Source organism: Emydura macquarii, unplaced genomic scaffold, assembly GCF_026122565.2.
Source record: "Emydura macquarii macquarii isolate MOO-44397 ecotype Brisbane River unplaced genomic scaffold, CSIRO-AGI_Emac_v2 contig_2768, whole genome shotgun sequence".
In the NCBI taxonomy this organism is placed as follows: Eukaryota; Metazoa; Chordata; order Testudines; family Chelidae; genus Emydura; species Emydura macquarii.
In genome coordinates, this window is record NW_027132905.1 from 50,352,217 (window position 1) to 50,379,505 (window position 27,289).

Consider the following 27,289-nt stretch of genomic DNA (forward strand, 5'->3'; position numbering starts at 1 on the left):
GCACTTTAAATATTTAATTTAATTAAATTTCCTCATCACCAGGGACTATCCCTGCATGTTACAATTCTCCACTTTGGGAAGAGTTTGCATGTGTCAGTGATCGTTAAGGCAATGTACAGAGATTCTCTTCGGCAAATTAGTACGAATACAGTAGCTTGCACAAGTGTCTTAGAGTAACTTTTATCCCCATGGCTATTTGTTGGTGCAGTTCGGTGGAAAAAGCAAACTGGCCCCTTAATCCCTGCCGGTACAATAGGGAGACAAGTGGCAATTAACATTTACACTAGCCAGCCCCTGAAGAGGAATTATGGAATAATTAATCATTAGATGCTTGACCTTGAATACATCTTGCACCAATCTCATCTCTAGCCCTGAGAATTTGACAGTACGACAAAAAAAAAAACCTGCTGTTAATCAGGGACAGATCCATCGCCTCACATTAGCTCGGTTTTACCTCAACCTTGCACATTCCATGAGTCACTAGCATCCAGGGTTAAGCACCTTTTTACAGGTGATCACTGCATTAGGTGGTATGCAGTGGGACTTGGCTCTAAAGCAATATTAAATAGGATAGTTTAAGCAGACAGACAGCTCTTTTAAGATGGGAACAGTTATGGAAGAGATATTTCCATCAAGGAACAGTACATTGTCCAGGTACATTTTACACTTCCATTTTGCTACAGGATTCAGAAGCATTTCCTATGAACTATGGATGGACCAGCCTCATCGTATTCCTGCTTGCTGATCCACATCTGCTGGAAGGTGGAGAGAGAAGCCAGGATGGAGCCACCAATCCAGACTGAGAACTTGCGCTCTGCCGGGGCAATGATCTTGATCTTCATGGTGCCGGGGGCCAGGGCAGCAATTTCCTTCTGCATGCGGTCGGCGATGCCACCGTACATGGTGCTGCCGCCAGACAGCACCGTGTTGGCATAGAGGTCCTTTCGGATGTCAATGTCACACTTCATGACAGAGTTGAAGGTGCTCTCGTGGATGCCACAGGACTCCATACCCAGGAAGGAGGGCTGAAAGAGGGCCTCCGGGCACCTGAATCGCTCATTCCCAATGGTGATCACCTGCCCATCGGGCAGCTCGTAACTCTTCTCCAGAGAGGTGGACGTAGCAGCCGCAGCCATCTCTTGGTCAAAATCCAAGGCAACATAGCACAGCTTCTCCTTGATGTCACGCACGATCTCCCTCTCGGCCGTGGTGGTGAAACTGTAGCCGCGTTCGGTCAGGATCTTCATGAGGTAGTCCGTCAGGTCACGGCCAGCCAAGTCCAAGCGCAGGATGGCATGAGGCAGCGCGTAGCCTTCGTAGATGGGCACGGCGTGGGTCACCCCATCACCAGAGTCCATCACGATGCCAGTGGTACGGCCGGAGGCATACAAAGCCAGCACAGCCTGGATGGCCACGTACATGGCAGGGCAGTTGAAGGTCTCAAACATGATCTAGGAGAAACAAGACATTTACTGTATGGCAGGGATCAGCTGTCCATTCCTGTGACCAAACATTGGTCCTTAACTCCAAGATTGAGCCCAGAGCAGTCTAAACATGAAAACCCAGATCTCCCCAGCTGAGCTAGAGGGACTTCTGCTGTAAGCAACAAGCAGATTCAGTCTTGGAGCAGCACAAGAGACATCACAAGCATCCAAGTAACCTGGTGACAGACAACTAGAGCCAGTCAAAACCACTTCGCATGACATTTTGTCCAAAAGATGCAACTCTGAATTTTTCCTGCGTGGGTTTTTTGTTGAAGTTTTAGCTCACTTCCCCCAGCCCTCTCTTCTCCCCCTCCCCAGCCCTTTTAGAAATTCAACTCGCACAGGAAAAAAAGTGACAGTTTCTGAAGTCTTATGAGTTTCACTATAAATAAGTGAGTTTTGAACCCTGCAAGAGCTTGGAAAGTTTGACATTTCTCGTGAAGTGCTGTTTGACTGGTTCACTGGGTGACCTTCTAAAACTTGGACACTCAGCATCAGCATGTGGCAAATCAAGACAGCTAAGGGACTTGGAAACAGAAGTGGCAGGGCTGCCATAGAACATCAGGGAAACAAGGGGTAGAAAACCAAGACACTAATTTAAGTCAGCTGCAAGACATGCACACCAGAGATACAAGTTGCAATACTGCACCTGGGTCATCTTCTCTCTGTTGGCCTTGGGGTTCAGGGGAGCTTCCGTCAGCAGGACCGGGTGCTCCTCAGGGGCAACCCGGAGCTCGTTGTACATGGTGTGATGCCACACCTTCTCCATGTCATCCCAGTTGGTGACGATGCCGTGTTCAATAGGGTACTTCAGGGTCAGGATGCCCCTCTTGCTCTGGGCCTCATCACCGACGTAGCTGTCTTTCTGCCCCATCCCAACCATGACACCCTGGTGCCTCGGACGCCCGACGATGGAGGGAAACACTGCCCGAGGGGCGTCGTCTCCAGCAAACCCAGCTTTGCACATCCCAGAGCCGTTATCCACAACGAGAGCAGCAATTTCTTCTTCAGCCATTTTGGTTTGTCTGGGTAAGGAGACCGAGAAAGACCAAGTTTGTAGGTAAAAGGCAAGTCGACTGCTCCTGCTGAGGGAGCATCTACGGCCATTGAAAGTTAGTAGCTGGCTTAGGAGGCACGTGGGTCCTACCGAGATGCTGGGATCATGATTAACTGGTGATAAGCCTGCTTGTATCGGAGGCACTTAGCCTGTTTCTTCTAGATAGGGACTCTAAAGGGGAGGCTCCAGGAGTGGGAGCTTTTGAAGAGGACTTTGTACCTGCTAGCATTTGAGGACTGCTAAACACCCAAGCTTTTTCGAAGGCCTCTTTGGCCAAATGCAGGTGTGAAGTCAGTAGCCAGCACTGGAGTGGAAGTGCCACGCCTCACCTGCCTTGAAGGAAGGAAGGACCTGGAGAATTAAAAGCCAAGTCTGAGCGATGGCTATTTCTGGTCTCAGCTAGCTTGGGCGGGTAGAGTCTCTTCAGGACAGCATTATGTCACAGGGGGGAGTAGGAAGGGGGGGGGGGGGTTTAATTCATGCAGCTTAAAGCCCCATGCCCTGGAGTGTCCTGGATTTTTAGTTTTGGAAGCTACTGTTGAGGTAGGGACCATGTGCTGGCTTATAGTCTTGGCCTTCCAGCTTCTGTCCTGTGAGGAAGGAATGGGGGTGGCAAGAGCCAGGTTTTTCCAGAGAGCTCAGCACCCACACTCACATTGAGGGGAGGGAGAGAAGCTCTGCTTCCACTTTGTTTGGTGCCCCGATTTCTTAGGGAAAGAGCCCCCCTCCCCCACCCCGGCTGTGGCACTCTTAGAAAGTTGGGCCCATGTGGTGAGAGACACTAAACACTGTGCAGCCTGTGGGTCTGAGGAGCCAACGTCCCTTTTGGCCCTAGTGCTGGTTTGACAGCAGGAAGCACTGCCCTCAGAGAAGGGGCCAAACTCCGTACAGCCTACAAATCCTGTTTTTGTACAAAGGAGAGCAGCAGCCACTGTAGCAAGCTAACAGCCAGAATCCAACAGCATCAGAAGCACTTCCTCCCAGCGCTGTACTGAAGATGAGGTTAATAGACCAAAATTTTGACTGAAACCACCACCAAGCAGGAGGCTCTCACCCCAGCTTTCCATGCTGAAGGCTTTAGTTATAGCCTGACCCGACAAGAATTGCCCTATCTGTCCAAGATTGCCCTGGCAGTCAAGAGGTGGGTGTGGGAGCTTTGCTAGCCAGCATCTTCTACAGGCAAGGCTTTCAGAAGATCTGAAATCACCCCCCCTCCAGCTGTTGGTTGGATGTTCCCATATTTCCATTCACACAAGCTGAACTTGGTGTTGATCTTCATACCAAAGATGAAAAAAAAACCAAACCCACCCCCCCAAAAAAGGTACAACTCGCCTGCCGTGCAACTGTATGTCGCATTCACAGGTTTTTCTTGATAGCGCTGAAGATGGCCATGAGCAAACCAAGCAGACTAACCGAATATGCAATCTGGCTGTTAGTTTCCAGACTGTTGCAGTTGTGGTGCGTGATCCAGTCGACGCCCTGTGCTCTCACTGTTTCATTATTACAATGCAGAGAGGGTTTTATGGGGGCTCGTGTGCCGTGTACTTTCAGGACAGCCTGTGCTGCCTCAGCTTTGCTGGAGGGGGTGGTGGTCAGATCCTTGATGCTATAGTACAGCCATCAAGGCTGTTGGCAGAAGCATGCCAGGAATGGGGATGCGACAGTGGGTTTGGATGCTTGGAGCTAGTGCATGCAGATTGCTCCTAGGTAGGACAGACTGTTCATGCCAGCCATTTTCCAGGAGGACCGTGTGTTGGAGAGTCGTGAGCATGTTTGCAATCTGCAGAGCTGCTTGCCTAAAGCCACCCATTAGACGCTAGCTTAAGCGCTCACCCAGGGTCAAAGCCTACACTAGTGCAAGATCACTGACCTGGGAACAGCAGACTGGGCAGTGACTGGTCAGAACAGGAGCACAGTCAGCGAGGCAGGAGGGGACGCAGCTTTCACCAATGCCTCCTCAGCCTGACTCTAGCTAGAGCCAGAAGGGTGCCTGTCCACGGAGCAGTTAATGTATGCACCTGCCACGTGGAAGGGAGTGATATTTATACCATGGCTCTGCCAGGAGCAGATGGACTGGACTTGGGGAGCATGAATCTTATGCCGAGTGTGACATCATGCCATTGCCAGCCTCCTAATTGACATCTGGGTTTGTTGTGTGTTGGGAAAGGGAAATAGCAGGGACCAGCAACAAAATTTGCTGGAAGGGGAAAAAAAAGGGTAATTAAAGCTCTGCCTAGCCTCCCTGTACCTTGGAGGTATTTTAAGCCCTACTCTCCCTGGCAGCAGGGATTGATTCATCACCCCTTGGCATGCTGAAGTCCTGATTAATGTACAAGCTAACCAGTCCCTCCAAACTCTAGGGAATTAATCACTTAAATGTGGAAATTACTCACTAAACCATTCATACATGCAATAAACCAAGCCATTAAAAATTAATCGCTTGACATCCCTGCCATGTAAACATAGCTAATAAGATTCTGACCGAGGTGGGGGGTGGGAGACTGCCAGCTGTCCAGACCATGCCAGAAACGGACAAGGTTACTGAAGAAAGCAGAGTACAGGCAAGAGTCAAATCAGTGTTAGGACAGCTCTTTAGTCCTTATTCGGACATCCAGTTTGCAACCTCTGCCCTTCGGGGGGCTGTGCTCCTTCATTTGGAAGAGCTGTTAATAGGCCCAAGAAGGGAGATCTATACACAGTCAGGCATATGCCACAACAGATGCCAAAACCAGCAAACAGCTCTCCACTGCTGTCATGATCAATAGCCCCCACAACAGGTCTTTCATGATCCATGGGTCCTACAGATGCCTGCCTCATCTTCTGCACTAAATGCAGTAACTATGAAAGCCAGACAAGACACTAGGCTCTCAAATGAGCTCACACAGGAGTGATAAAAACACCCCATCACCCATGGGCAAACGCTTCTCACAAAATGATCACTCCACATTAGACCCGTCAGCCCCAACCCTGAAAGGAACTAAACCTTAACAGTTGTGATTAGCCTGGGAATCTAATTCAGAACTCTGCAAAACCCTAGATTGTGGCTCATTACAACACTCTGTACTCACTAACCCTCTTGTCCTATGACTGCAGAGGTGTTAGCTGCCAACTTTACCTTGAATGGTTTCTTGCAAGGTGTTAACTCTTGATGCATAACGATGGGTTCCACCTTTTATTTAGCTTTGACAACCTGATGAGCTCTATGCAAGTTCACATGCTTGTTTCACTGACAGAAGTTGGTCCAATAAAAGATATTAACTCACTCACCTTGTCAGGCATATACAAGAGCTGAAAAGGTGACTGAAATTGTGCTTAATTAGCCAAGTGGGTCAGGGAAAGCAAGTCTAGATATCTATTTGAACAAGGCTGTGAAGATAAACCCATCTCCTCCTGTAGTGGCCTGAATGTTGAATTTGGGATTGCTTTGGAAGATGGGTTGCACGATAGGCATCAGAGAGAGATTAAATATTTAGCGGTCTGCAGATATTCCAAGGACCAGTGTTTGCAGGGAGAAATTGGGGTTTGCAGGTTGGATTGCTTCCCTGTTTCTCTAGTAAACATGGATTTTGCAGTTTTGTTTTGTTAGCAGAAAGCCTCACCTCATGAAGTAGAGATGTGCAAAAAATTGACCAAGCTCTATGGCAAAATGCAGATTTGGCTACAGCCAAACATGGGTTTTGCCAAATTGCTTTAAATTTGAACATTCAAGTTGTTTTGCTATTTTTGAAGTGACTTGATTTTTTTAGTTTTCACTTTAAGAAATGCTTGAAATCAAGACATGTTTTGATTCAAAAAAGGGGAAGTGATTTTTGGGTAACTGCCAATGAGCTGAAAAAAATTGGTATTCACACAGCTGTCCTCATGAGACTGCTCTGGCAGGATTAGAGGTAAGCCTCTGGAGACTGTTTGAGAATACAGATCTCAGGATGCCTTCCCATACAGCTTCTTCTACTGTTTCTGCATCCTAGAATTTGTGCTAGACCTAAAAACCTCAGTGCCTGGTTATCAAAGCAACAGAAAACTAGCATTCAGTTAGCTGAAATCTAGTATTCTAGTCATGGCCAGTTTGCATTGCTTTCTGGTTAAATGTTTCAGCCAGATATGGCTGAAACTTGGAAATGCTATTTCCTGGGAAGTTGCATTGAGAGTGTCACGAAAACCTTCATTTTTATCAGAAAGGTGTTTGCCAAGAGCCCTGACTGGGGCTACATTGCAATCCCAGCAATGCAGAGAGGGCATCTAAAAGCCTTTTAAACCAAGGTGTGCTTGCACGCACACGTCTGAGCACCTCATCTTAAAGCAGAGATGCTAGAACAGTTCTATCTACCTATGTATTTGCCAAGTCAAAATGCAGTTAGATGCTGGGTCACTATTTCCTAACAGGATTCTGCTGTGGTCAGTTTTTTTGCATCATGGTCAGTGACCAAGAAGCTTGTATTACCTAGAATTTCCTCCCCACACCCGGAGATCAAGGAGGATAGAGTGCTTTTCAGCACAGCAGTTAAGCACCAACTACCTTTACCAAAAAAAAAAAAAAAAAGCCAGCTTTCCACTGGCGTAAGTACACAGGGATTAGGGAAAGGAAGCAAGACCACAGCAGACACTTCAGGTTAGAGGCCTGCAGAACATGAGAAAAGGGGAACAGAGGTTAGGCGTGGGGGGAGGGCACTGCATTGGTCTGCCCCTCCTGCTCAGAAATGCTCCGATTATCTCCTTGCTTGCACAAACGCCCTTGAACTGGCTTCAGTTCCAGCAGGAGGAAAGGGTTTTTTAAAAGCCCCTTTCCTCCCGTGATGCATCTGACACCAATCAGGGATCCAGTCCTGTGGGAATCAACAATGATTAATGATGTTAAATATAGGAGATTGCCAGGGTAAAATTAGCCACCATGCATAAAACATCACAGCGCCTCGTTAGATAGTCAAATTACTCTAATGGTTTTATGTTCATCTATTCACACTGGCACTGTAATTACCGATGGACTGGCTAACCCACTCCCTGTCTTTACGTATATCGCTTTGATGCCTGAGCCCAGTAATGAAGTCTTCGTCTTCAGTCTTAATTGGAACGTGGCACTCCATTAGCGGGATTGCTGTTAGTGCAGTGTGGAACCTCAGGTTAACAGTTTTGCTCTACAAGCTGATTGGGAGGCCTGAGATACACGAGTACAGGGGAGCAGAATGCAAGCGGAAGCTAGTGTCACCTGAATGCACCTTGTCTTCGATACTGGCACTGCCTGCTGGAGCAGAGCACTAGAATCCCATGGATGTCTGCTGTAGCCCTGCTGAGATGCTGCCATCTCCTGGGTAACCAATAGGAACTTTTTAGAGGCTGCATTGGGCTGTCTATGAAGTGGCTCCAGGCTAATGGAGTTCTAGGGAGCCCACCCTTCTAGGGAGAGGTTGGAAAAAAGTGTTAACACGTTATGGTCCAGCAACACTTCACTGAGTGGAAGATGAATGCATCAGCAGAGGGTTTAATGAAGGCAGCTGAATATGTCCTGTTACTGCCCCAGGTCTGAATCCAGCCGGTGGGTGCTATCTGGCAGGGGTGATCTGCAAACAGCCCAAGACTTGAGTGTAAGTCCCTCAACTGAGAGTTCACCCCACTGGCAAAACTCAGAGGGGGAGGGGGGGGGGAAGAGGCAGTGGTTTTGCACCAATAGAGCAAGCCAGGAGGCCCTCCAGCCAGGAGCCATCAGCTACACCAGCCTGTAGTTACAGCAACTAGATGAAGGCACGCTGCTTTGAAAATGCATCTCACTTCTGTACTGAAGCCTGCTGTGGCTCCAGCTTCTGGAGAAGCTCCCTCTCCTCCTTATGGAGAGGCTAGCATAAGGTCATAGTTGTAAGGTCTCCCTCAAGAAGAGATCTGGCAGACACTTACTATGTTAACTGGGTCGTGAGTCACCTGATTGACAGCCAGGGTCCCAGACTGTATTTGAGAGTGACTAGAGCATTGTTCAGAGGACAGCTCCATCTTCAGAGACAGCCAAGTTCCTGGAGATCTAGCAGTCAAGGCATCTCAGTGCTCAGCTCCAGGTTAGAGTATTCGGTTCTGAGCCTTGTTCCTAGAGATATTTGCCTCTCTGGCTAGTGTAGCCCTGTTTCCATGCCAGGCGTTTTATTTAGACACATGGCTGTTCGCTTTAGCGGAACGGCTAACACACTCATTGCTTGGGACACAGTTAGCTGCCAGTTGACTCAGACACCCATCGCTCTGCATCTCTGTTACTTTAGCAAGCCAGCGATAGTCAAGCCCTTTGCTTAAATCATGCTTTGACTGTTGAAGCTGAGCGCGAATCCCTAGCACATTGGACCAAGTTATGAACTCTCAGCCTCCCTGCAATTTTTATGCAAAGCCATCTTCCTCTGGAAGGACCACTCAGTCCAATTACCCTTCTAGATACTAATTAGAAGCAAAGGAGAGAGATTCTGAATAGGAGGGATTAAGCAATACAAACCCAGCAAACTACAGAGAACAAGGGAAAAGAAAGCAGTCAAAATATAACTAGTTCCTCAAATATACCATTGAAGAGACAAATCTCAGTATAATTAATCTCATTATCTTGAAAATGAGAGACATGGGAATGGTTTCAGTTCTTGAAAGGGCTGTCAAAATTCAGATACAGAAGGATAATCCTTTGTGAAAGGCAAAGCCTGGATAGCCACCAGCCTTCAAGAGAGACAGTTTACGTAAAGATCAGAGGATAATAGCGGTATAGGTACAGAAAGCCAAGCCACAGGGACCAATTTAACAAGGGTCTTAATTCACTGCATCTTTCCCAAGGCAGTCCAGAAATAGCCTAGAAAAATTGACTGTACTGAGCTGGTCACTAATCCTACCACCCTTTATGCACCACCTCTAAGGAAGCTTTTCACCCCATCTTAAAAGCCCACCTTCCTGCATGAGGAGGAAGAACATTCTAAAGGTCATTCAAAGGCTTCTAGGATGTTCAAAGGAGACAGATCAAGCCACCCTGGCTTTGATGGCAAAGGCAATCATGACTGAGTGCCCGGGAAAAGAGTCAGCACACAAGAATGGCCATGCTGCATCAGACCTATGGTCCATCTAGCTCAGTATCCGGTCTTCCAACAGCAGCCAATGCCAGGTGCTTCAAAGGGAATGAACAGAAGAGGGTGATCATCAAGTGAGCCATCCTGTTACCCAGTCCCAGCATCTGGCAATCAGAGTCTTAGGGATACCCAGAGCATGAGGTTGCATCCCTGACCATTTTAGCTAGTAGTCAGCGAGGGACCCATCCTCCAGGTACTCTTCTGAGCCCCCGTTATAGTTTTGGCCTTCACAACATCCCCTGGCAATGAGTTCCACAGGTTGATGGTGTTGTGTCAAGAGGTACAGCCTTTGGTTTTAGATCCATGCCTATTAAGAGGTCAGCCAATAAAATTGTTCTGGTATTATGGAGAAATACCTCTTCACTTTCCCCCACACCATTCGTGATTTATGGACCTCCATCATATCCGTCACATTCTGGGGTGCAATCCAGACCAACAGGGTTGTGTCACTCCTGCCCTGCAGCCTTGTGTGCCTCAGTGATTTGCTGTTGTAGCTTCCATCCTGGGCTGCTCACAAACAGACTGACAGCCATACCCTGAGTGCCCTGGTCCCACAACTCTGACCCCAGCAGCAACACATCAGTCACACCTTAGCTTCCACCAGGCTTAGTTACTACTTGCAAGGTGATCACCACACTCCAAGTCCCAAATTTTCCCCATATCTGTTCTTCAATATCTGTCAGAGGGCTGGACAGTGCAGATCAGTTGCCCCTGTAAAGGGTCAATATTCCATTTGCTACTTCAGTTTATAAAAAACCCACAAAAACAAAAAACCACAACCAAAAAAAGCCACCACTGGATTAGTTCAGATTACTTGGTTCATTTAAGTCAGTACAAGGTAATGGTACCAAGAAAAATAAAGGCAACTGCCTCATGGAAGCTAAAACGCAAGTTAAAAATCCTTACCACATGATCCCAGCAATGGGGCTGACCAAATTCTCAGGTCAGGATCTCCCCCCAGAGGCAGAGGGCTGCTTCCTTGGTTGTCTTAGGTGACAGAGAACCCAGGTATTTTTGCCTGACTTTTATAGTGCAGAGACCCTTTGATAGGCATTTTCTTGAGTTTCCCCTAGACAAAAGTTAATTCCAGCTGCTAGGACAGAACCACAGGAGTCTAATGGTGAAAGATTCTATGTTGTTTGCTAAAATGCAGATCCATCTGTTCCTGCACCCTTCTTTGTCAAAAATGAGGACTTGCCTGGTGACTGGCAGTCAACTTTGATGACACCTGGTGGGAGGCAGCAACTTGTCTGTGGTCTGAGAGAAACATTTATCCCCTCCCCAGACTACAGTGTGTTTACCTGACTAGTCATAATTTCAGTACAGGTGCATCTCTCAATACACATTAAATACTGATGATCAGTGCATTATTGGTTTCAATGATCTCACAAGGTGTATTTTGCACCAAGATTACTACAATTCTATGTATGCTGTGAATACAGAGGTGCTTTTGGTCACACTCCCTGCTAACCAGTCTGTTTACTCTCTTCACATGGAAGGTGTTCCATACTCCTGATCACTGTTGCCTCTACCTTTTCCAGCTCTTTTATACAGGGGTTTTTTTGGTTTGTTTTTTAAAAACAAGGACACACCTGATCTGCACACAGTATTCAAGGTGTTGGCATGCCACTACAGAAATCCATGGTATTATACCATCTGCCATCCAGCCCTACCCTAATGGTTCCCTGAGTTAGGGTAACCAACAGCCATTGCCTGAAGGGGATCTTTGGGATGAGGGCTTTACTGATGTGTAACTTTTAAATTGCAAGGGTTCCCACCACTAAACGAGCTGTGTCTGGCCTTGTGCCTAGACAGATTTCCCCCTTCCACTCAGGATGGTGTATGGAATTCTGGTAACTATGGGTCACACATCACCAGTGGAGCCTTTTCATTCTGCAGGCCACCAGAAGGCTTGCAGAAACATATGGACATAAAAAGGAAAGCATTGGTCTTGTCCACAGACTAAGGTCTGGTCTATGCTAGAGTTAGATTGGCCCAGCTACTTTGCTCAGGATATGAGAACTCCACACCCCTGAGGACAGTTAAGCCAACCTAGCCCCCCTGTAGACATGGTCAGTGGAAGAATTCTCTTGCCAACCTAGCTACTGCCTCTTGGAGGTGGATTAACTATGCTGATAGAACCCCTCCCCTCATTGTAGGGAGGGTCTACAGGGGAGCGGCTGCAGCTTTGCTGCTGTAGTGCTTCAAGCATAGACAAGCCCTTAGATATTTGCAGAACTACTGGTGCAAGACTTTGGATTTGCAGGCCTTCAACCAGTACATGAGCATGGCTGTTGCATGACAGAAGTTTGGCATTCCTCTCACAAGCCTTTAAATGTCTCCTGCCCCCTAGCTAAGAGGGACAGCATTGCTCTGAAATCCTGTAGTTTAGACTGCAGCATTGCTCCTGTGGACACCATGAAATCACTTGTATCCCACTTTGCACAAGAAAGATGCTAACAAGTGCCACATCCATCTTGCACTAGTGCAAGGGACCATGCAAACTGCAGGGCAGTACAGGCCTTGTGTTTCTGTAGAAGACCAGAATCCCATTTGTAGCAGCTTCAAACTGGGTCGGGATCTTGCCCTCTTGCCACACTAGAGGCAATTAGCGCCAAGCAGCCATTCTAGCCCCACCGTTACACGGGAGGGCAAGACCATGCGAGCAGCCTGGTTTTAGAAGACCCCCTTCCCTGGGGAGGCAATCGGACTGTCAGAGCTTCTCTCCTTATGTGAAAGCAGGGAAAATTGCAGATGTCTATTTTGTGCCGTTTCAATGGAGATTGTCAATTGTTTGAAGGGCCGATTATAGCCTGTCAGGGAACCTGAAACTGAGCCAGCCAGGAATCTTCATGATGTTAAGCCCCTGAAAACGAGTCAGCAGATTAAGAAACTGGAAGAGCTTGCATCCCCCGCCCCCCAGTAATAGCTGAACAATAGCTGCAGAGGAAATTGGAAAGGGAGTATGCTGTAGAGAAGCATGGATAGTAGTTACACACCAGTTCAGCTGCCGCCTACTCACACCTGCTTTAGAATGGCTTAGAGGGGGCCACTGGTCACTCTGGGAAAGGCAGCAGCCCAGAAGTGGATTCGGACACTAGAGGATACAGAACAGAGTGACCTGAGAGAGGCACAAGTGCTGTGCCGCTTTAGTCCTGGAGACAGCAGACCCAGAGCTGGTTGCCAAGGGAAGGCTGGTAAATGGCCACAAAGCCTATGAGAGCTGGGGTCAGGGGAAGAGGCTGGCCTAGCGCAGGAACGCCCATGCGGAGGCTGTGCAGTGTTACAAGCCTGGGAGGAGATGTCCCATAGCTGACCAGAGATATGTTGGCAGGAGTGGCTGGGAAAGCAGGGCCAGCAGTAGCAGAGGAAGAGCAGGGAGGGCGTCTCTGCTGGGTGGATGGATTCTATTCCCGTGGGCCACATGCATTAACATCCAGCCCTCAAGAGCCATAATCCCATAGGGTGACTGAACCCCAACTGTTTCAAGCACTGGAAGGGCCCAAATTAAGCTTTCATCCTTATCATTCATCTGTCCTCTGGTGTGAATAAAGTTTGAGACCAGGAGGTCCATTAGAGTCTGATTTCCGGTTGCTCAGAGGCCATTCAGTTTCACCCCTCTTCTAGAAAGAGATCCAGTCTTCGCTTTGGGACAAGCCACTATTTCCCTTAGTTGTTTAGGCCAATGGTAGATGACTCATTGTTGAAGCATGTGCCCAGTTTCTAGCTTAAATTTATGTGGCTTCAACTTCCAGTCATGTTCTTGCTAGGTCTTTCTCCGCTACATTTGAGAGCTCTTAGTACCTTTTGTTCTTGCACTGTGACTATTTCTACACCAAACAAGTCACCTCTTAGCTGTCTATGATAAACTAAGAGCAGAGCTTTTAAATCACACTGGCATGGCATTTAATCCAGCCAGATTGAAGGGGGCAGAGAAGCACCACAAACTATTTGTTTGGGCATCTTGATGTTGATGGCTGAACCCAGCTGGCCTCAGTACCACCACATGCAGAGGTTTAATGACTCGCCTCCTACTCTCTGGTTATACATCCAGCTTCACACCAGCCCTTTTTGCTACAGCTTCACGCTGAAGGTTCATGTTGAGTTGCTTGTCCTCCAGGATGCTTACATCCCTAGCAGACCTCACTGCTTTGCAGTCACCTATGCTGTAGGCTGGCCATTAGTGAACTAACGTGGCCTGCATGCCTAGATATACAATGCCATTTGACATTTTGTACTAAAATGCCTGGTTTTAATGGGGATGGGAGGTAAACTGAGCTCATTAAAAATCCAGAGTATTTTAGGTTTACTTCCAGATCACAGAGTGCATCAAGCCTAGAACCAATCCCTGTGGAACCCTGACAGGGAACTTCCCATTGACAAGTACTTTGAAATCTGTCCGTCAGCCAGTTCTTCATCCCATTGAAGAGTTTCTTTGGATATTTTTTAAATCCAACCATCATGTGGTAGTAAATCAAAAACCTTACAAAGGAGTCTTATAGCGAGGCAGTTACCCTTCACCAACCCGACTTGGTCATTTGGAGACGGAGCTGTTCTCCATCAAGCCATAGAGCTGCCAGACAATATTTCTATCCATTAATGGAAAGTTGAGACAGGATTCAGTTATTTTGATGGCAGGTTAACCCGACTGTCGTTCCACTATTGCATGCAGTGTTGGTGTAGCGGTGGCAGTTCCAGGATATTCAAGACAAGGTGGGGGGAGGTAATTTTTACTGGACCAACTTAAAGTCATCTTATCAACAGCAGCTGGTCCAGTAAGATTACCTCACCCACGCTCTCCAATATTCCCAGGGATCTTTTCAGAAGATCCGCACTCTAATGTTGGGGCTGTATTCAAAAGTCAATCAAGATGACCTGGGTAACTACCTCACCCATTCCATCACAAATCTTTTATTGGCCCAACCTCTCTTGGTGAAAGACACGTTGTCAAAGCTCTTCTTCAGGGCTGGGAAAGATGTTCAGTAGTGACAGACAGTTTCCCAGACTTGAAAAGCTCTAAGCTCAAAAGCTGGTCCCCTTCCACTCACAAATGCCCAGCCTATTGGAGCAGAAAGTTCCCTCACCGAGGGTGCAAACCCCCCAAATACAAAGCATTCTGCTCTAGCGAGACTAGCTAAAGCAGATAGTAAAAAGGAGCCATCTTGTATATGCAGACAGTACAATTCACTGTCCCTTTGAACTGTGGCTGTTCCTGCACAGCCCATAGGCAGAGTCATGATTCAAGAGGACAGAGGCTAACCAGCTCAGACAAGTGAAACATTTGCTTTTTTGTGGGGAAGGCGAGGGGTAAAAGCAGTACTTCAGAGCCAGTCCCAATGCAGATCTTCCCCAGGCCAGCCAGACCCAGTTGGGAGACCGCCCTCATTTCTGTAAGTTAGCTAGGACATAGCTAAGAGTCCAATCCAGGGAGCTTGTCCTTGCCCTGCCACTGAGCCAGCTGCATTCTGCAGGGCTGGGTTTGATCTGCAAGGAGGCAGCCTGGATTCTGTGCAGATAATTGAAAACTTTTAGCAACTTTGCAGTTCACAGAAGTGAAGGAGGAGGAGAAAGATGCCCATGCAAATAAGATCAGCAGCATGCCCATCCTCCATGGGAGAAGACGAGCAACCAGGAGTCCCAGCAAGTTGCTGGCAGATCTCAACACAGACTGAGGCTAAGGGGCAGCTGTCAAGAGACAGCTGTTCAGGAATGCAGTGGTAGGCATGGCCCTCCTCCCCATGGATCCCCACAAATGCAGTGGGTATTTACACGAGCTGAATCTAGGGTCAGCCAATGTAAGCTAGCACATTCAAGGAAAGATTTCCTCCAACAATCAATAGTTTGGTTTAGAGAGCCACTGGCCCATAGCAGGATGCAATGAAGATTTGTCAAAGGAATAAACAGACTGAACTAGCCTCTAAAATCCCAACGATTAGGGGTTTATATCATGGTGCTGATTTAGATGGCTGTGTGGATCAGGATAGAGACAAAAATATATACCCCCAGCAATCTGAGGCTTGGTCTGCACTTACCCGGCGATTCAGTGGCAGTCGACAGGAGTTACAGAGTAGCTTGTGTAACTTGCATCACTCCCGGTGACTGCCGTGCTTCCCTTCTGCGTGCCATCTTCACTGCACCGTGCCGATGGGAACCACGTTCCCCATCAACGCAGCGCTACGCTACCTGAGGGGGTGGATTAACAGCGTTGACTTCTGGATCAATTGAGCAGGTCTTCACTGACCGCTTCATCAATCCAGATGGCCTGACAGCAGCGACTTTGCTGCTGCCAGTGTAGACGTACTGAGTGTTCTCATGACAAGCGAAAGAACTGGGGAGGAACCCATCTGGGGGGGGTCTGCTGATGTCAGCCACAAGTTCAGAGCTCAGAACCCAAGCGCAGGATGGAATTTCTTACACAGTTCAAGGCAGCGTAGTTCTCCTCCTCAGACAGATGTCTCCCATTGCTAGACTGCAGTGCAGCTACATTTGGAGTAACTGAGGGACTTGCAACCCCTCAGGACACATTTTGAGCATAAATAATTCAGATATTTAATCATATAATTAAGCCAGAATTTGCTGGGTCAGATCATTGCTGTGAGTACAATTGATGCAGCCTCCCAAGAGGCAGTATCTTAAACAGAGGTCCCTTCTTGTGTTCAGAAAGGGGCTGCACAGCATTAGGTGTATGTTCCAGCCCTGGTGTCCTTACAAACTCACAGCCCTGCATTTATCCATACTGTTATTGGGTGGGCATCTAATGAGCCACAGGTCCAACATTCCCAAGACAAGATGCATCTCTCATTGCTTTAGAATAGTTGGCTAACGTGTCTGGCAGGGTCTAGCACCAGCTTTTTTGGAAAAAAAGTGAGGAACTCTGCAGCAGATTGTTCTGGAATAACCCAGAACACAGGGAAGCTTCTTCCTCAGTAGGGCTGATAGAAAGTGGGAGGCATTTGCAGATAGTTGTTTTGACAAGACAGATTCCTTTGGAAAGGGTTGATTTGCAAGAAAGGGTTTTTGGCCAAAACTGCCAAGAATGTTACTTTTAACAAACAAGTTTTTGTTGTGAGGTGGAGACTTCCACAAGTGCAGCCCAGGCTGGTTTTCACACCAGCTCTATTCCTCAGTTCCATTACAGGAGTTTGCACCCTGCAGTACAAAGGAACACAGTCCTTCCTCGGCGCTAGGATTGTGTTTGGCTGCCATCCAGACAGACATCTAGATGGCCTGTCCTCGACTGGAAGTCTTACTAAAAACTCTTGGCCTCAGCAAGCCAGTGGCATTCACACACCTACTCGTGATCACCTGGCACTCAGGAGTATGCCCTTTACTTTTTGCACACTACCATTCATGTTGCTGGGATGCATTACACAAGCCATCTGCTTGCGGGTCAGCCCTGCAGGGATGCTACTGCCCACCAACAGACTTTGAAAACCTACCTGAGCTACAGAGCACATAGGAGTGAGATGGGTCCTCCTGGGATACACGTCCCAAAAAACACCTACTCACAGCAGAGCATGTAGTGGGAGAGCCAAGGATTTTCCTACAAAGCAGAAGGCTGCCCAGCCATGAGAGCCTTGCCATTCAGTATCCCAGTGGGGGTGATGGCCTAACAAAAGCCAAATCTCCGTTATTAATGCAATATTTTAAGAGCCCCCCCACTGAATGTCTGGGGATTGTGTGCCTCATGTTCAACTGGAGAAGTGACAATAACCAATTGACTCTTATTAAGACTGGAATAATGGCTGGGAGATTGCAGCTTTGGTAAGTGCAGCGGAGGTCAACTGCATTAGGAAAATGTAATTAGTCTAAAATTCTCAGCAATCTTTTTTGGGGGCTCTCAAGGGGAGGGAGCTGTTTGCCATGCCTCATTAGCTACAGAAGCCACAGATCTCAGGCACAGGCAGCAGGCTGGGAGAATGCTCTGGCAGGATTTTACAGTGTTAAGTTTGATGTGAGCATGTGTGTTTGGTGGGGGGGGGAGGGTAGATGTGTTCAGCACTTAAGAAAGCAACAGAACTAGTGGGAAAGTACAGCAGGGTGCAGTGTTTATTGCGAGATTCTAGCAGCCAGTTAATAGGGACCCATCTTAATTTGCTACTGCCAGGCACAATTTGCCATTAGTTGTGCTTTGAAAAGCACCTCTGGTTCATGCATGACAGGGAAGGCTGAAACCCTTGCAAGGGGCAGCACTTCCATGGAAATCAAGTATTCTGATAAAGATTCAATTTGCAGGTCTCCACTATGGCTTTCTGACCTACTGGCTACCTCCTCTTGCGTCCCCATCTTCCAGCTGCAACAGCAAGACGCTGCTTCCTCCATGCGTCAGGCGTGGGTAGCCGGTCATTACTCCATCCCACTAATGGGCAGGGGTGAGTGATTTTAATGAAAGATGCGCCTGAGGCAAGGTTTGGGAGAGCAGTATCGATTGCATCATTTAATATTTCATAAGCATCTGTTGAAGATTTCTCCCCACACCTCTCAGGAGGGCTGAGGGAGCTTTTCACAGAGTGTTTCTGCAATGTTCCCCCCAACTCCAGGCCCTGCCAGCCTATTCTAGACAGGTGGTTAATACTACAGTGATGTGAGCTCCTTCCAGCAGTGCATTAAGCTTTGTGACTAATATCTGTCATGTCGTTTGTTCTCTCCTTGGAGAGCAGCATGAGCAGGGGAGTGTCTTGTCTGGGTAGTGAGTGGTTAATAGCAGTAACACCTAACAGATATGTTAGAACCTTGGTGCATCCCTTTACCAGGAAGGCAGTGTGTGTGCGCGCACAGAAGTCCAGCTTTTTGAAACAATGAAGCCAGATTAAAACACAACCGCTCAATATCCTACTGCAGTAAATAGTGAGCACTCCCAGTCAGCTTGACGCTTCGAGCATTCACTAAAGCAAAGAATTTTGCACCTCAGGCCTGACATCTTTAAACTGTGTCCTATTTAGTTGTACTTGCACTCCTGTAGAAGCTGCTTTACCAGCTTAATGGGCAGAAATATTAACAGCAAAGGTAACTGACAGCTGTAACATCTGTGGAAGATCTGCTGTCATGTGACATTTCACTTGAGACAAGAGGTTTAAGCATGCTGTCGCTAGAGTGCAAGTTCACCCAGATACAGGGAATACTGGGGGAAGGTACACACAGTTGGGCAGGAAGTCAGACTAGGTAGGGGTCCCAGAGTACAAACTGGATCCCCTCTTTTTTGCAGGGCTGACTGATTCTGGCTGTTAATGGAGACCACTCGACAGATCCTGCAGACTTACAAGTACATATGCAGCTACCCCTTCTCAAGCAAACATTTGGAAGCAATCAGACAGGCTACTGAGGAGAACCAGCAGTCTTGTCTATTTCTTTATAGACTGGCACCACTGCAGAGGGTGTTCCCTCATTATGGACTGCCAGAGTGAGCTGGTTATGAATAGCCCCCCCCCGCCCCACATGGCGGGGTCTGTTCTATAGTAGCATTGTTACTACAGTAATATGCTCTCTGAACTTTGAGCAGAAGGGACACTTTCCAGCAATTGCCTTGTTGATGGCAGCTGCTGCTCTTCTGCAGAGGGCTGTCTATTTAATGGGACAGGCAGGGGTCCCATTAAGGCTTGTGGTTCTAATATTACCTAGCTTCAGGGCTGATAAGGGGGACAATTTTTTTCCTCAGGATCCCAACCTCAAGGTCCCCCCCTGAAAATTTAACTGTGGTGAAGTGGGAATGGTTGAGGTCCTAGACATGATGGACCAGGACCCCATGTCTCTCAATGGGCTTGTCTAGCTCATCTCAGAGCTGGAAGTCAGTATTGTCCCCATTTTACAGATGGATAATGGTGGTTCAGGACAACACACTTGTCCAAGGTTACCCAGGTGGGTAGTGGCACTGCCAGGAACTGACCCCAGATCCAAGTCCTTTATCCATTAGGCCACACTGCCTCCTTCCTGTTCTACCCTGGAGGAGCAGAGTGGCTACCATAGTCTTAGAAATGGTCACCTAGTATAGCCAAAGTTTTGCACCCAGAATTACTCTTGCCTTACATTGGATTATTCCATGCCCTTGTGGACAGAAATACTCCAGAGGTATCATGCTACTGATTTTAACCAGTGAAGGAGAGTATTTGAGTCTGTGAGAGTGGTCTCACCTTTGACTGCTCAGCATATTGGAGAATCCTATTTAGCCTGCCCTAGATCTAGAGCAGAGGAGAAATTGCTCTGCAGAGCCATTGTGGCTATCAGTCTAATCTAGTGCCCCATGCGGTATTTTTAAACCAGGGCACAATAGCATTGTGGTAGCGCATAGGAGCCGGACCATGACATTGACTGGCTGCAGACTGGTCTTGTCCATGCTGACCAGCAAGTAGCTGAACAGCACAAGGGGTGAGAAGTGAAACAGCCAAGTACAATTTAACGCTTCACATATTAGTAATACGAGGTAAGCAATGCTTTCATATAGAAGAGATACAAGGAGTTTGCAAGATAGCACAAGCCTGCAGTTCTGATTCAACGGAGCCGTATTCACATGATGGCAGGTGTTGCCTTAAAACAATAGTTTGAAGCCATACTTGTCTGAGTATTGGGAATCCAAGGATGCGGTGTACAGCTATTGACTCAATCGCTGGGCCCTATGCTTTTGCATGGTGGAGCTTGGCCATCAGCTTCTCAGTTGTCCCACCATTACGCCCATCCCATTACAAGTGGAGCCATGTCTGTACAACAAGACAGGGGAAGTCTCATCAAGGGAAGGAATGATTGTTGACTAGACAGGACGCGCCAAACCACACTGCTTATTAGCCCAGGATGTTATTTAGTAAGTTGTGGCTACAAAGCAATGCTGAAAGTCCTAGTTAATGTGGATTCACTAGGACAGAAGTGAATCAGTTTGGAGATCATATGACTTTGCTAGCAGTCTCACCCCTTCCGAGGAGAAAGATAGTTCTGCCATTAGTAAGGCCAGGATAGAATCCAGTCTGTTGTCCCACTATCCTTGTGGAGTGGCGTCTTCCCCGACCGTATCCCACTTAGCCAGAGTCACTATACAAGATGCCGGCAACTGGCCCATTTGGGAAAAACAGTCTTACCTACTAACTCACATATTTAGTTGTGTCGCAGGGCCATTTAATGGCATGCTATTTCCATTTATGATCTCTGGCCGTTCCCTTGCAACAGATGGTATCAAAGCCAACCTACTGCACATGGAGCATGCACCCATATGAAATAGAGAACTAGATCTGATAACAGCTGCCATGGACAGCTGTGGGGGGGAACTGTAGCAAAGACTCTGGAAAGAGCCTGTTGGAGCCGGGGGTGTTCTGCAGAGGCCCCATGACAAGGGGTACTCCTGTCAGAGTTCTTCCATGGCCAGCTCTGCTTCAACAGACAAGGTGCCAATGCTTTCCTTGGCTATTGTCTCCAAGGCAGTGTTTAAAATGCAACTCAAGGAGTCCTACTATTGTCTGACCACCAAGTGCCAACGAGGGTGCTGTAGAAGTGGCTCTTCCAATACAAGAGGAGGTCTGTCCTTCTGGCAGATCTTTGCCTCTACTAGCCCCAGCAGTTAGAGTCTAGAAAAAAAAAAAAGAGAGGCTCAGGTTCCCAGGACTATTTGAATGGGAACTCGAGGATACAGTGTTCAAGTTGCATTGAGGGAAGACAGCTTCTCTGGCTCACCCTGTACCTAGGCAGCATGAATTAATTTCATCCTGAACTCTAGATTGATCACCTCACCTAATGAAATTAAGAACAAATGAAATCATGACAGCTGTGGAGGAATTATCTGCAGCAAGGCATCTCAAAATTTATGGAGTGTAATAAAAACCAGATCTTTAACTGTCCGTTAGAATCACATTTTAAATGCTTAGTGCCTTTTCCATTGAAAGTCAATCAGAAGGAAAGGAAGATACCCAACCAATCCATAGGCTCCTGGGTATTTTCTCCAGGGTTTGGGACAATCCATCCATCCAACAACTTGCCACACTGGAAGGCAAGCATCCCCTACGGGCGTAAGCCAACTAGTAGGCCATGCTTTTCTAGCACACTGATACAGGACTAAATTGGTGGAGATTCTTGCATCTGAATGCTCAAGGAAGAGAGTCCAGTTTTTGAGAGGCTATGACCACTGTTTGATTCTATCTAGGAGGTTGGCCAGCTCTCAGAGGGGGAGCACATGTGGCTGTAATGCAAAACCTTCCGCAACTCCCATTGGAAACTTTGTTCCTTTGGTTCACGTAGTGCAGAATGCCGGCTCTAGGTTCAAACACCAGAGAGAAACTAGGAGTAGTTACATTTGCATATTTCTACACCCCATAATCCAGACAAAATTGTGGTCTCTCCCTGTTCTGCCAAGATTTAAGGTGTAGTTTGAGTATACCATTAAGTTTGCTTTTGGTTGGTTTAGTCTTACTTGCTAGTTTGTAGGAGTCAGCAATTGCATCTCTTGGCAGGACAACCTCTACTGTAGTTGGGTTTTTTGGCACCTAGTCTCAAGTGACAGAGCTCTTGTCTTGAGACTAGTGATCTCAAGAGTGCTTGAGACAAGCATCCAAGATTTGTGCTTGGCCTTAAGCATTTTGTTCTGGACAGACCCCTGAACTCAATGCTTCTGTCCTCCTGTGTTGGTTCATGCCACACCAAGAGTAGCTAAACTTCGGTTCTGGATCTCTTTAGATCACTGTAAAACACTGAAGCCTTGGCTATATAGCCACGTTCAGCACTGCCATCTTACAGATGGGAAGAGGTAACCAGGGAGTTTATTCTAGTCCTGACTCTGCTGTTGACTTTGGGAAGTCACTTGGCGTTGCAGGCTAGAACACCTTGCTAGGAGCTGCAGGGGACACTGCAGGCAGTACACATGCCAGGTAGACCAAGCCGACACCTACAATCTAATCTTAGAGGTTGCAAGTTCACGTTGAAGGTGACCTGTGCAAGGAAGGGCAAAGAGAGGTGCTTGTGCCTTTGGCTTCTTTAGTCAGAAGAAGCTGAAAGATTCCACACATCCTGATGGGAGGGAAGAACAGGGAAGTCTGTCATATTAGAAGGTCAAGTCCCATCTCATAAAAAACCTAGTGAGAGGGTGTCATAGCAATCAAGATCACTGAACAACTATATGAATGTAAGGTGTTTATTTCTGGTAACATCTTGGACAGATGTCTTCATTAGAGATTCAGCACACTCAGTCCTTTAATTAAGGTGAGAGATTGCCATACATGTTAAAGGGTCTTGCACACTCCTCTATGCCCACAGTTGGCTCTGTTTCTGAAAGCAGACACTAAGCGAGGAAGCCCCTCCAAACCTTCTTCCTACATAGGAAAAGCTGGATTTGTGCCCTCAAATCCTTTGCAAGCTACCACTGGAGGACATTGGGCTTGAATATCTGAATGTTCCTGAAGCCATGATGTTTGCTTCTGTTTCTTCCAGAGCATTCCACCTCCTAACCAAACCTGGGGCAGAGTGGAAGAGTTTCCTCTTCAGTCATCTTAGGACTGATCTGTCCAAAAACCTCTTCATGATGGAGTTTAAAGGTCTTTCAGGGAAATCCACAGGTTGGGCCAGCTAAGTGTTTGATTTGTTCCAAAAAACAACATTTAGCTTCTGCTAACACCCAAGTTTTAAAGAAGCTGAAGTCACACTACAGAGTTTCAAAGGCGTGAGTAAGTCCTGCACACTTGAAATGTGCTGATCAAAATTCAATCCCTCTAGAGTAATTGAGGGTTCCCACATGTGTAGAAGAGGGGGGAAATTGCAGAAAGCAGGTACTGGAAGTGTCACAGGAGTGGTAATGGAGAAATTAAGAGCTATTTGTGTACTAAAGATATCTTCAATAAATAGCTTTAAGAGGAGATGCTTCTGCAGTAGTGAGAAGCGCTGACAGCTCAGGGAAAGCTGGGTGGGTGTATATTATAGAAAACGGAGTCAGGAAGTCAGTCTCTTTACGCTCACTGTTGTGTCTCACTGCAGCAGTCATTTGCTAGAACACTCCTAGACTTCACCTGAGGAGGTGGGCGGGTTGCACACATTCCCCACTGCTACGTCAGTGTGCTGCCATTTAGAGCGGTTTACACTTCAGCAGAGGCTGTAGCCCTGCCTGCTCACCCATCCACCCCCACTCCAGACAGGCATACTGCATTTACCCAGGCACCTGGCAGCACCACCCCATTGCACCCACTGCCCAACAAATGGCTCACCCAGAGCAAGGTGACGAGATCAACTCCCGGTCATGGAGTAACCAGGCCAGCAAGAGACAGGAGTACAGGCACTGGAAGCAGTCCTAATAAGCCAGAGTTGGCTTGTACTTTGCCTGATGCCTTGGTGACTGCAAACTCTTACAGGGTTACAGCGAAGATCAAGTACAGTGCTTTACCACAGCCAGGCTAGTTACTTGTATCTGGAAATACTTTCCACATTCAACTGCCTGTTGAACACTGTTTAACCAGTTACTTGAGTTGCGACACCTCCAGCATCGAGAGCAGGTTCCCATTCTGCTATACGCAGCCTCCGAACTTAAAGCCCCAATAGGGCAGGACTGAGGAAGTAGTCCCATTTTACAGACCAGGATACAAAGCCACACAGAGTGATAAGACTTGCAGAGTTATATAGGAGTCTAGAGAGGCACTGGCAGCTGAACCCAGACCTTCCAAGGCCCAAACCTGCATCTCCAGCCACAAGACCATCCTTTCTCAGGAAAGAGAGACTAGGGCAGTGTTTACCTTCTTTGAGCAGGTATAGACCAGTCCTAAAAGGGTAAAGAACCTAGCCCTATTACTCCAAGGTAGAACTGGGTGAAGTTGTCATCTCCCCCCCCCACACACACACACTTTAATTGAGAAACTCCGAGTTACTCTTGGCTTTGGCCAGTTTGTTAAAAGAAACCTAGAAGTTGGTGGTGTTGTTTTGTCTTTACTTTTTTGTCTGACGCTTATTTCAAGATTGCCTTTAATTCTTGGAGAAAAGGGTTTCAATTTCCATTTAACAACAAAGTGCTTAACCTGAAATTAAGGGTTGGTTCTCTTTTAATTGTCAGCAAGCTAGAGTGCGTGTTCTTTGCATCTCTCGACCCCTTGTTCTCTTCCCTACCAAGGAAGGCAAAACCTTTTACAACCCACACAAGACTCGTTTCCTTGGACAGGCAAGGCTATTGGCACTTCAACACAAGACTACCATCTGCTTAAGGAGTCAGCTTAGATAAAAAGCTTCATTTCCACTGCTTCCGGTCATTCCCTGCATCCCCCCAAACCAGCAGAGAGGCTAAAGCCAGCTGCAGAAGATTTGGTGGTGTGAGAAACAGCAAAACTTTGAGGGAGCATGGGCTAGAGAGAGTTTAAAGAGGATTCACAGAGTCTTTTGAAGAAGGTTTGAACATACTCAAGCTAAGCTCTTCACAGGGACAGCAACAGGGTCTAGAGCCAGTGGAACTAGGTTACTGAAGAGCAGTACGAGGAGGGGCCCAGCACCGAGGTTGTAACAAATTACGGCAGGAGGCAAGCTAAGCGCCAGCCGGCCCAGTCATGCCTAACCTGCACTGATAGGCAGCTCTTGCACTGCCTCAGTGCAAGGAGCTCACACCAGCCGTTCTGTTTTACATACAGTAATAGCCCTGCATTGTGGTACCCATCCTCCACTCCCAACGCAACTGCCACATAGGCGGCCTGCATCCCAGTAAAGCACTTCAGGTCCACAGTTCTGCTCTGCCTTCCTTCGCACCTCCTGCAGCGTGCAGGAGAGCTTAACCCACCAGTATGAGCAAGGAAGTGCACTTCTAGGAATGGTTGGGCCAGAACATCTCATTTAGGTAACAGGCAGATATGCAGCATAAAGTCAGTCCACTACAGCTTTGTCTTGGCTAGGATTTAAGGTGTCAGCTATAATGTGCTAAGATGAGCTTGGGTCGTTTAATAACTAGGAACAACATTGTCCCTAGACTAAACTGAGTGTTAGTGATCACCACACCATTCAGTCCTGGGCTAGACATGGTCTGGTGAATGGTGTCTCCAGTGACTAATTCTCTGACACAGGTACTTGTATCAGTAGTTATCCCATGCAGCTGCCTTCTTACTTTCTCTCATACCACACTAATAACTGCAGGTCAAATTATGTTCGGTTATACATGTACAACCCCAATGTCTTAATGGGTGAAGTCAGAGGGTGCAATCTGATCCTGCAGTTAGAATTCAGTCTGTACTTTGGACAGACCACAACCTAGCTGATTTATAACAGTGTGTGCTCTCTACAGGGAGAAAAAAAGAGTTAGAACTCCCTCATTAAAGCAATCAGAAAGAACTCTGAAGCAGATCATTTAGTAACAAGGTTTGGGGGGGGGGGGGTCCTCTTTATTTAAAGGTAGCAGCTTTTCAGTTTATGGTTGCATATTAAAGGCAACACTCACTCAAAAGCTGCAGCACACAAAGGGTTAGCCATGTAGCCGCCCCCCCATTAAGAGATTCAAATGAACCTCTGCCTTGTTTTGGACGTCTGCCCTTCTGCAGCTCAATCAAGTTAAATAAGCAATTGGAGCAGCTGAAGGACACTAGCTCCTTGAATCATTAGGAAGGAAAACAAGTGCTGAAGTGCCTTTCTTGGGCAGGTTTAAGATTTCTTTTGCCCTCCTAAGTGAATCTCCAGCACCAGCAGGAGACAATGGAATGGATCCCTCTCCTCTTGGAGGACTATAAGCAGCTAGACTATAGTGCATTTAATAATTAATGCTGTTCTGACCACAGTGCTTAATTAGGTTTATCTGCCACAATGGGACTCCAATCTGCTTGGCAGAAGCCACTATACCACAGACAGGACAGCCAAGCCAACCTTTAGGTAGGCTGCAGATCCCAGGAGGAGGAAGCTAGGAGCACATACATGCTCAGGTAGTTCTAGAGAGGCTAACCAGGGAGCTTCACTCACCACCACCAGCCAAGCGAGTCAGAGTCAAACACTGAACTCCAGTCAGGAAGAGATTTCCCACACCAGGGAGAAGAGAAATGTTTCCTGCTAGTTCTTAAGTTACAAGACAGGGACAGATCAGTCTTAGGAACTAATACACCCACCCGCAGTGTCTCATTGAAAGGTGAAAACCATACATCTGAAGTTAAGGTAGATCAGACACCACTGGAACAAACCGGCTAATAAATAACACACAAGGAATCACACAGCCACTGCTCAGCAAACAGCCTACTCCCCTGGCCCTCAGCAAGCCTCTTCCACACCAGAAGAAAGAGATTAACCACCACTCCTTACCTGAGTAGATGCCCTCACGAGGAATGGAAGGATGGGATAGCCTTGTCCCCACCCCAGGTGCCTGCTTTTATACTGTTGGTCTAAGAGGGCCCCGCCTCTCTCTTAAAGTGCCAGTGTACGGGCTACCACCACCATCTCCCTTGCCTACCCTTTGTGTCTACTTCTAAGGCAGGTACTCTGCTGAACGTAGTGGGGTAGCAGTGTGGCCTGGTGAATAGGGACAGCACTCAGGAGACTTGGCTTCCGTTCCCTGCCCTGATGTGCGACTTTAGATGAGTCACTCTATGTCCCTGCTTTCCCCTCCCATCCTTTCTCTATTTAGATTGTGAGCTCAGCAGGGCCAGGACTGTCTTTTATTCTGCGTGCCTGCAGCACCTAGCGCAGTAGGGCCCCTAAGTGTTACTGTAATACAAATAATAACATCAAACCCATGTTTCCATCTTCAAAGGCGGGGGAGGCTGTCC

The 27,289-nt window shown here is 47.4% G+C and overlaps 1 protein-coding gene across 2 annotated transcripts; it reads right to left on the reverse strand.

Annotated features, from left to right (window-relative positions):
- On the reverse strand, positions 1–26,863 carry ACTL8 (actin like 8). Of its 2 annotated transcripts, none has more exons than XM_067567552.1 (3): positions 26,826–26,863; positions 2,134–2,509; positions 1–1,451 (listed from the first exon to the last, which is right to left on the reverse strand). In XM_067567552.1, the coding sequence occupies exons 2-3, from the start codon at positions 2,497–2,499 to the stop codon at positions 687–689; spliced, it is 1,131 nt and encodes a 376-aa protein (XP_067423653.1). In that variant the 5' UTR covers positions 2,500–2,509; positions 26,826–26,863; the 3' UTR covers positions 1–686. The 2 variants fall into 2 exon arrangements, with proteins under 2 accessions (XP_067423653.1, XP_067423652.1); XM_067567551.1 differs by lacking the exon at positions 26,826–26,863 and adding an exon at positions 20,693–21,158.
- Between the last annotated feature and the right edge of the window lie 426 nt (positions 26,864–27,289).

Bases quoted from the DNA above. Each gene is read 5' to 3' on its own strand.
- ACTL8 (XM_067567551.1), bottom strand. From the start codon at position 20,847: ATGGCAGCTGTTATCAGATCTAGTTCTCTATTTCATATGGGTGCATGC. The intron at 2,510-20,692 runs GTGAGTTAGTAG...CTCCTTACCCAG, and splicing joins CCTGCGACACAACTAAATAT to ACAAACCAAAATGGCTGAAG. The intron at 1,452-2,133 runs GTGCAGTATTGC...TGTTTCTCCTAG, and splicing joins ACAGAGAGAAGATGACCCAG to ATCATGTTTGAGACCTTCAA.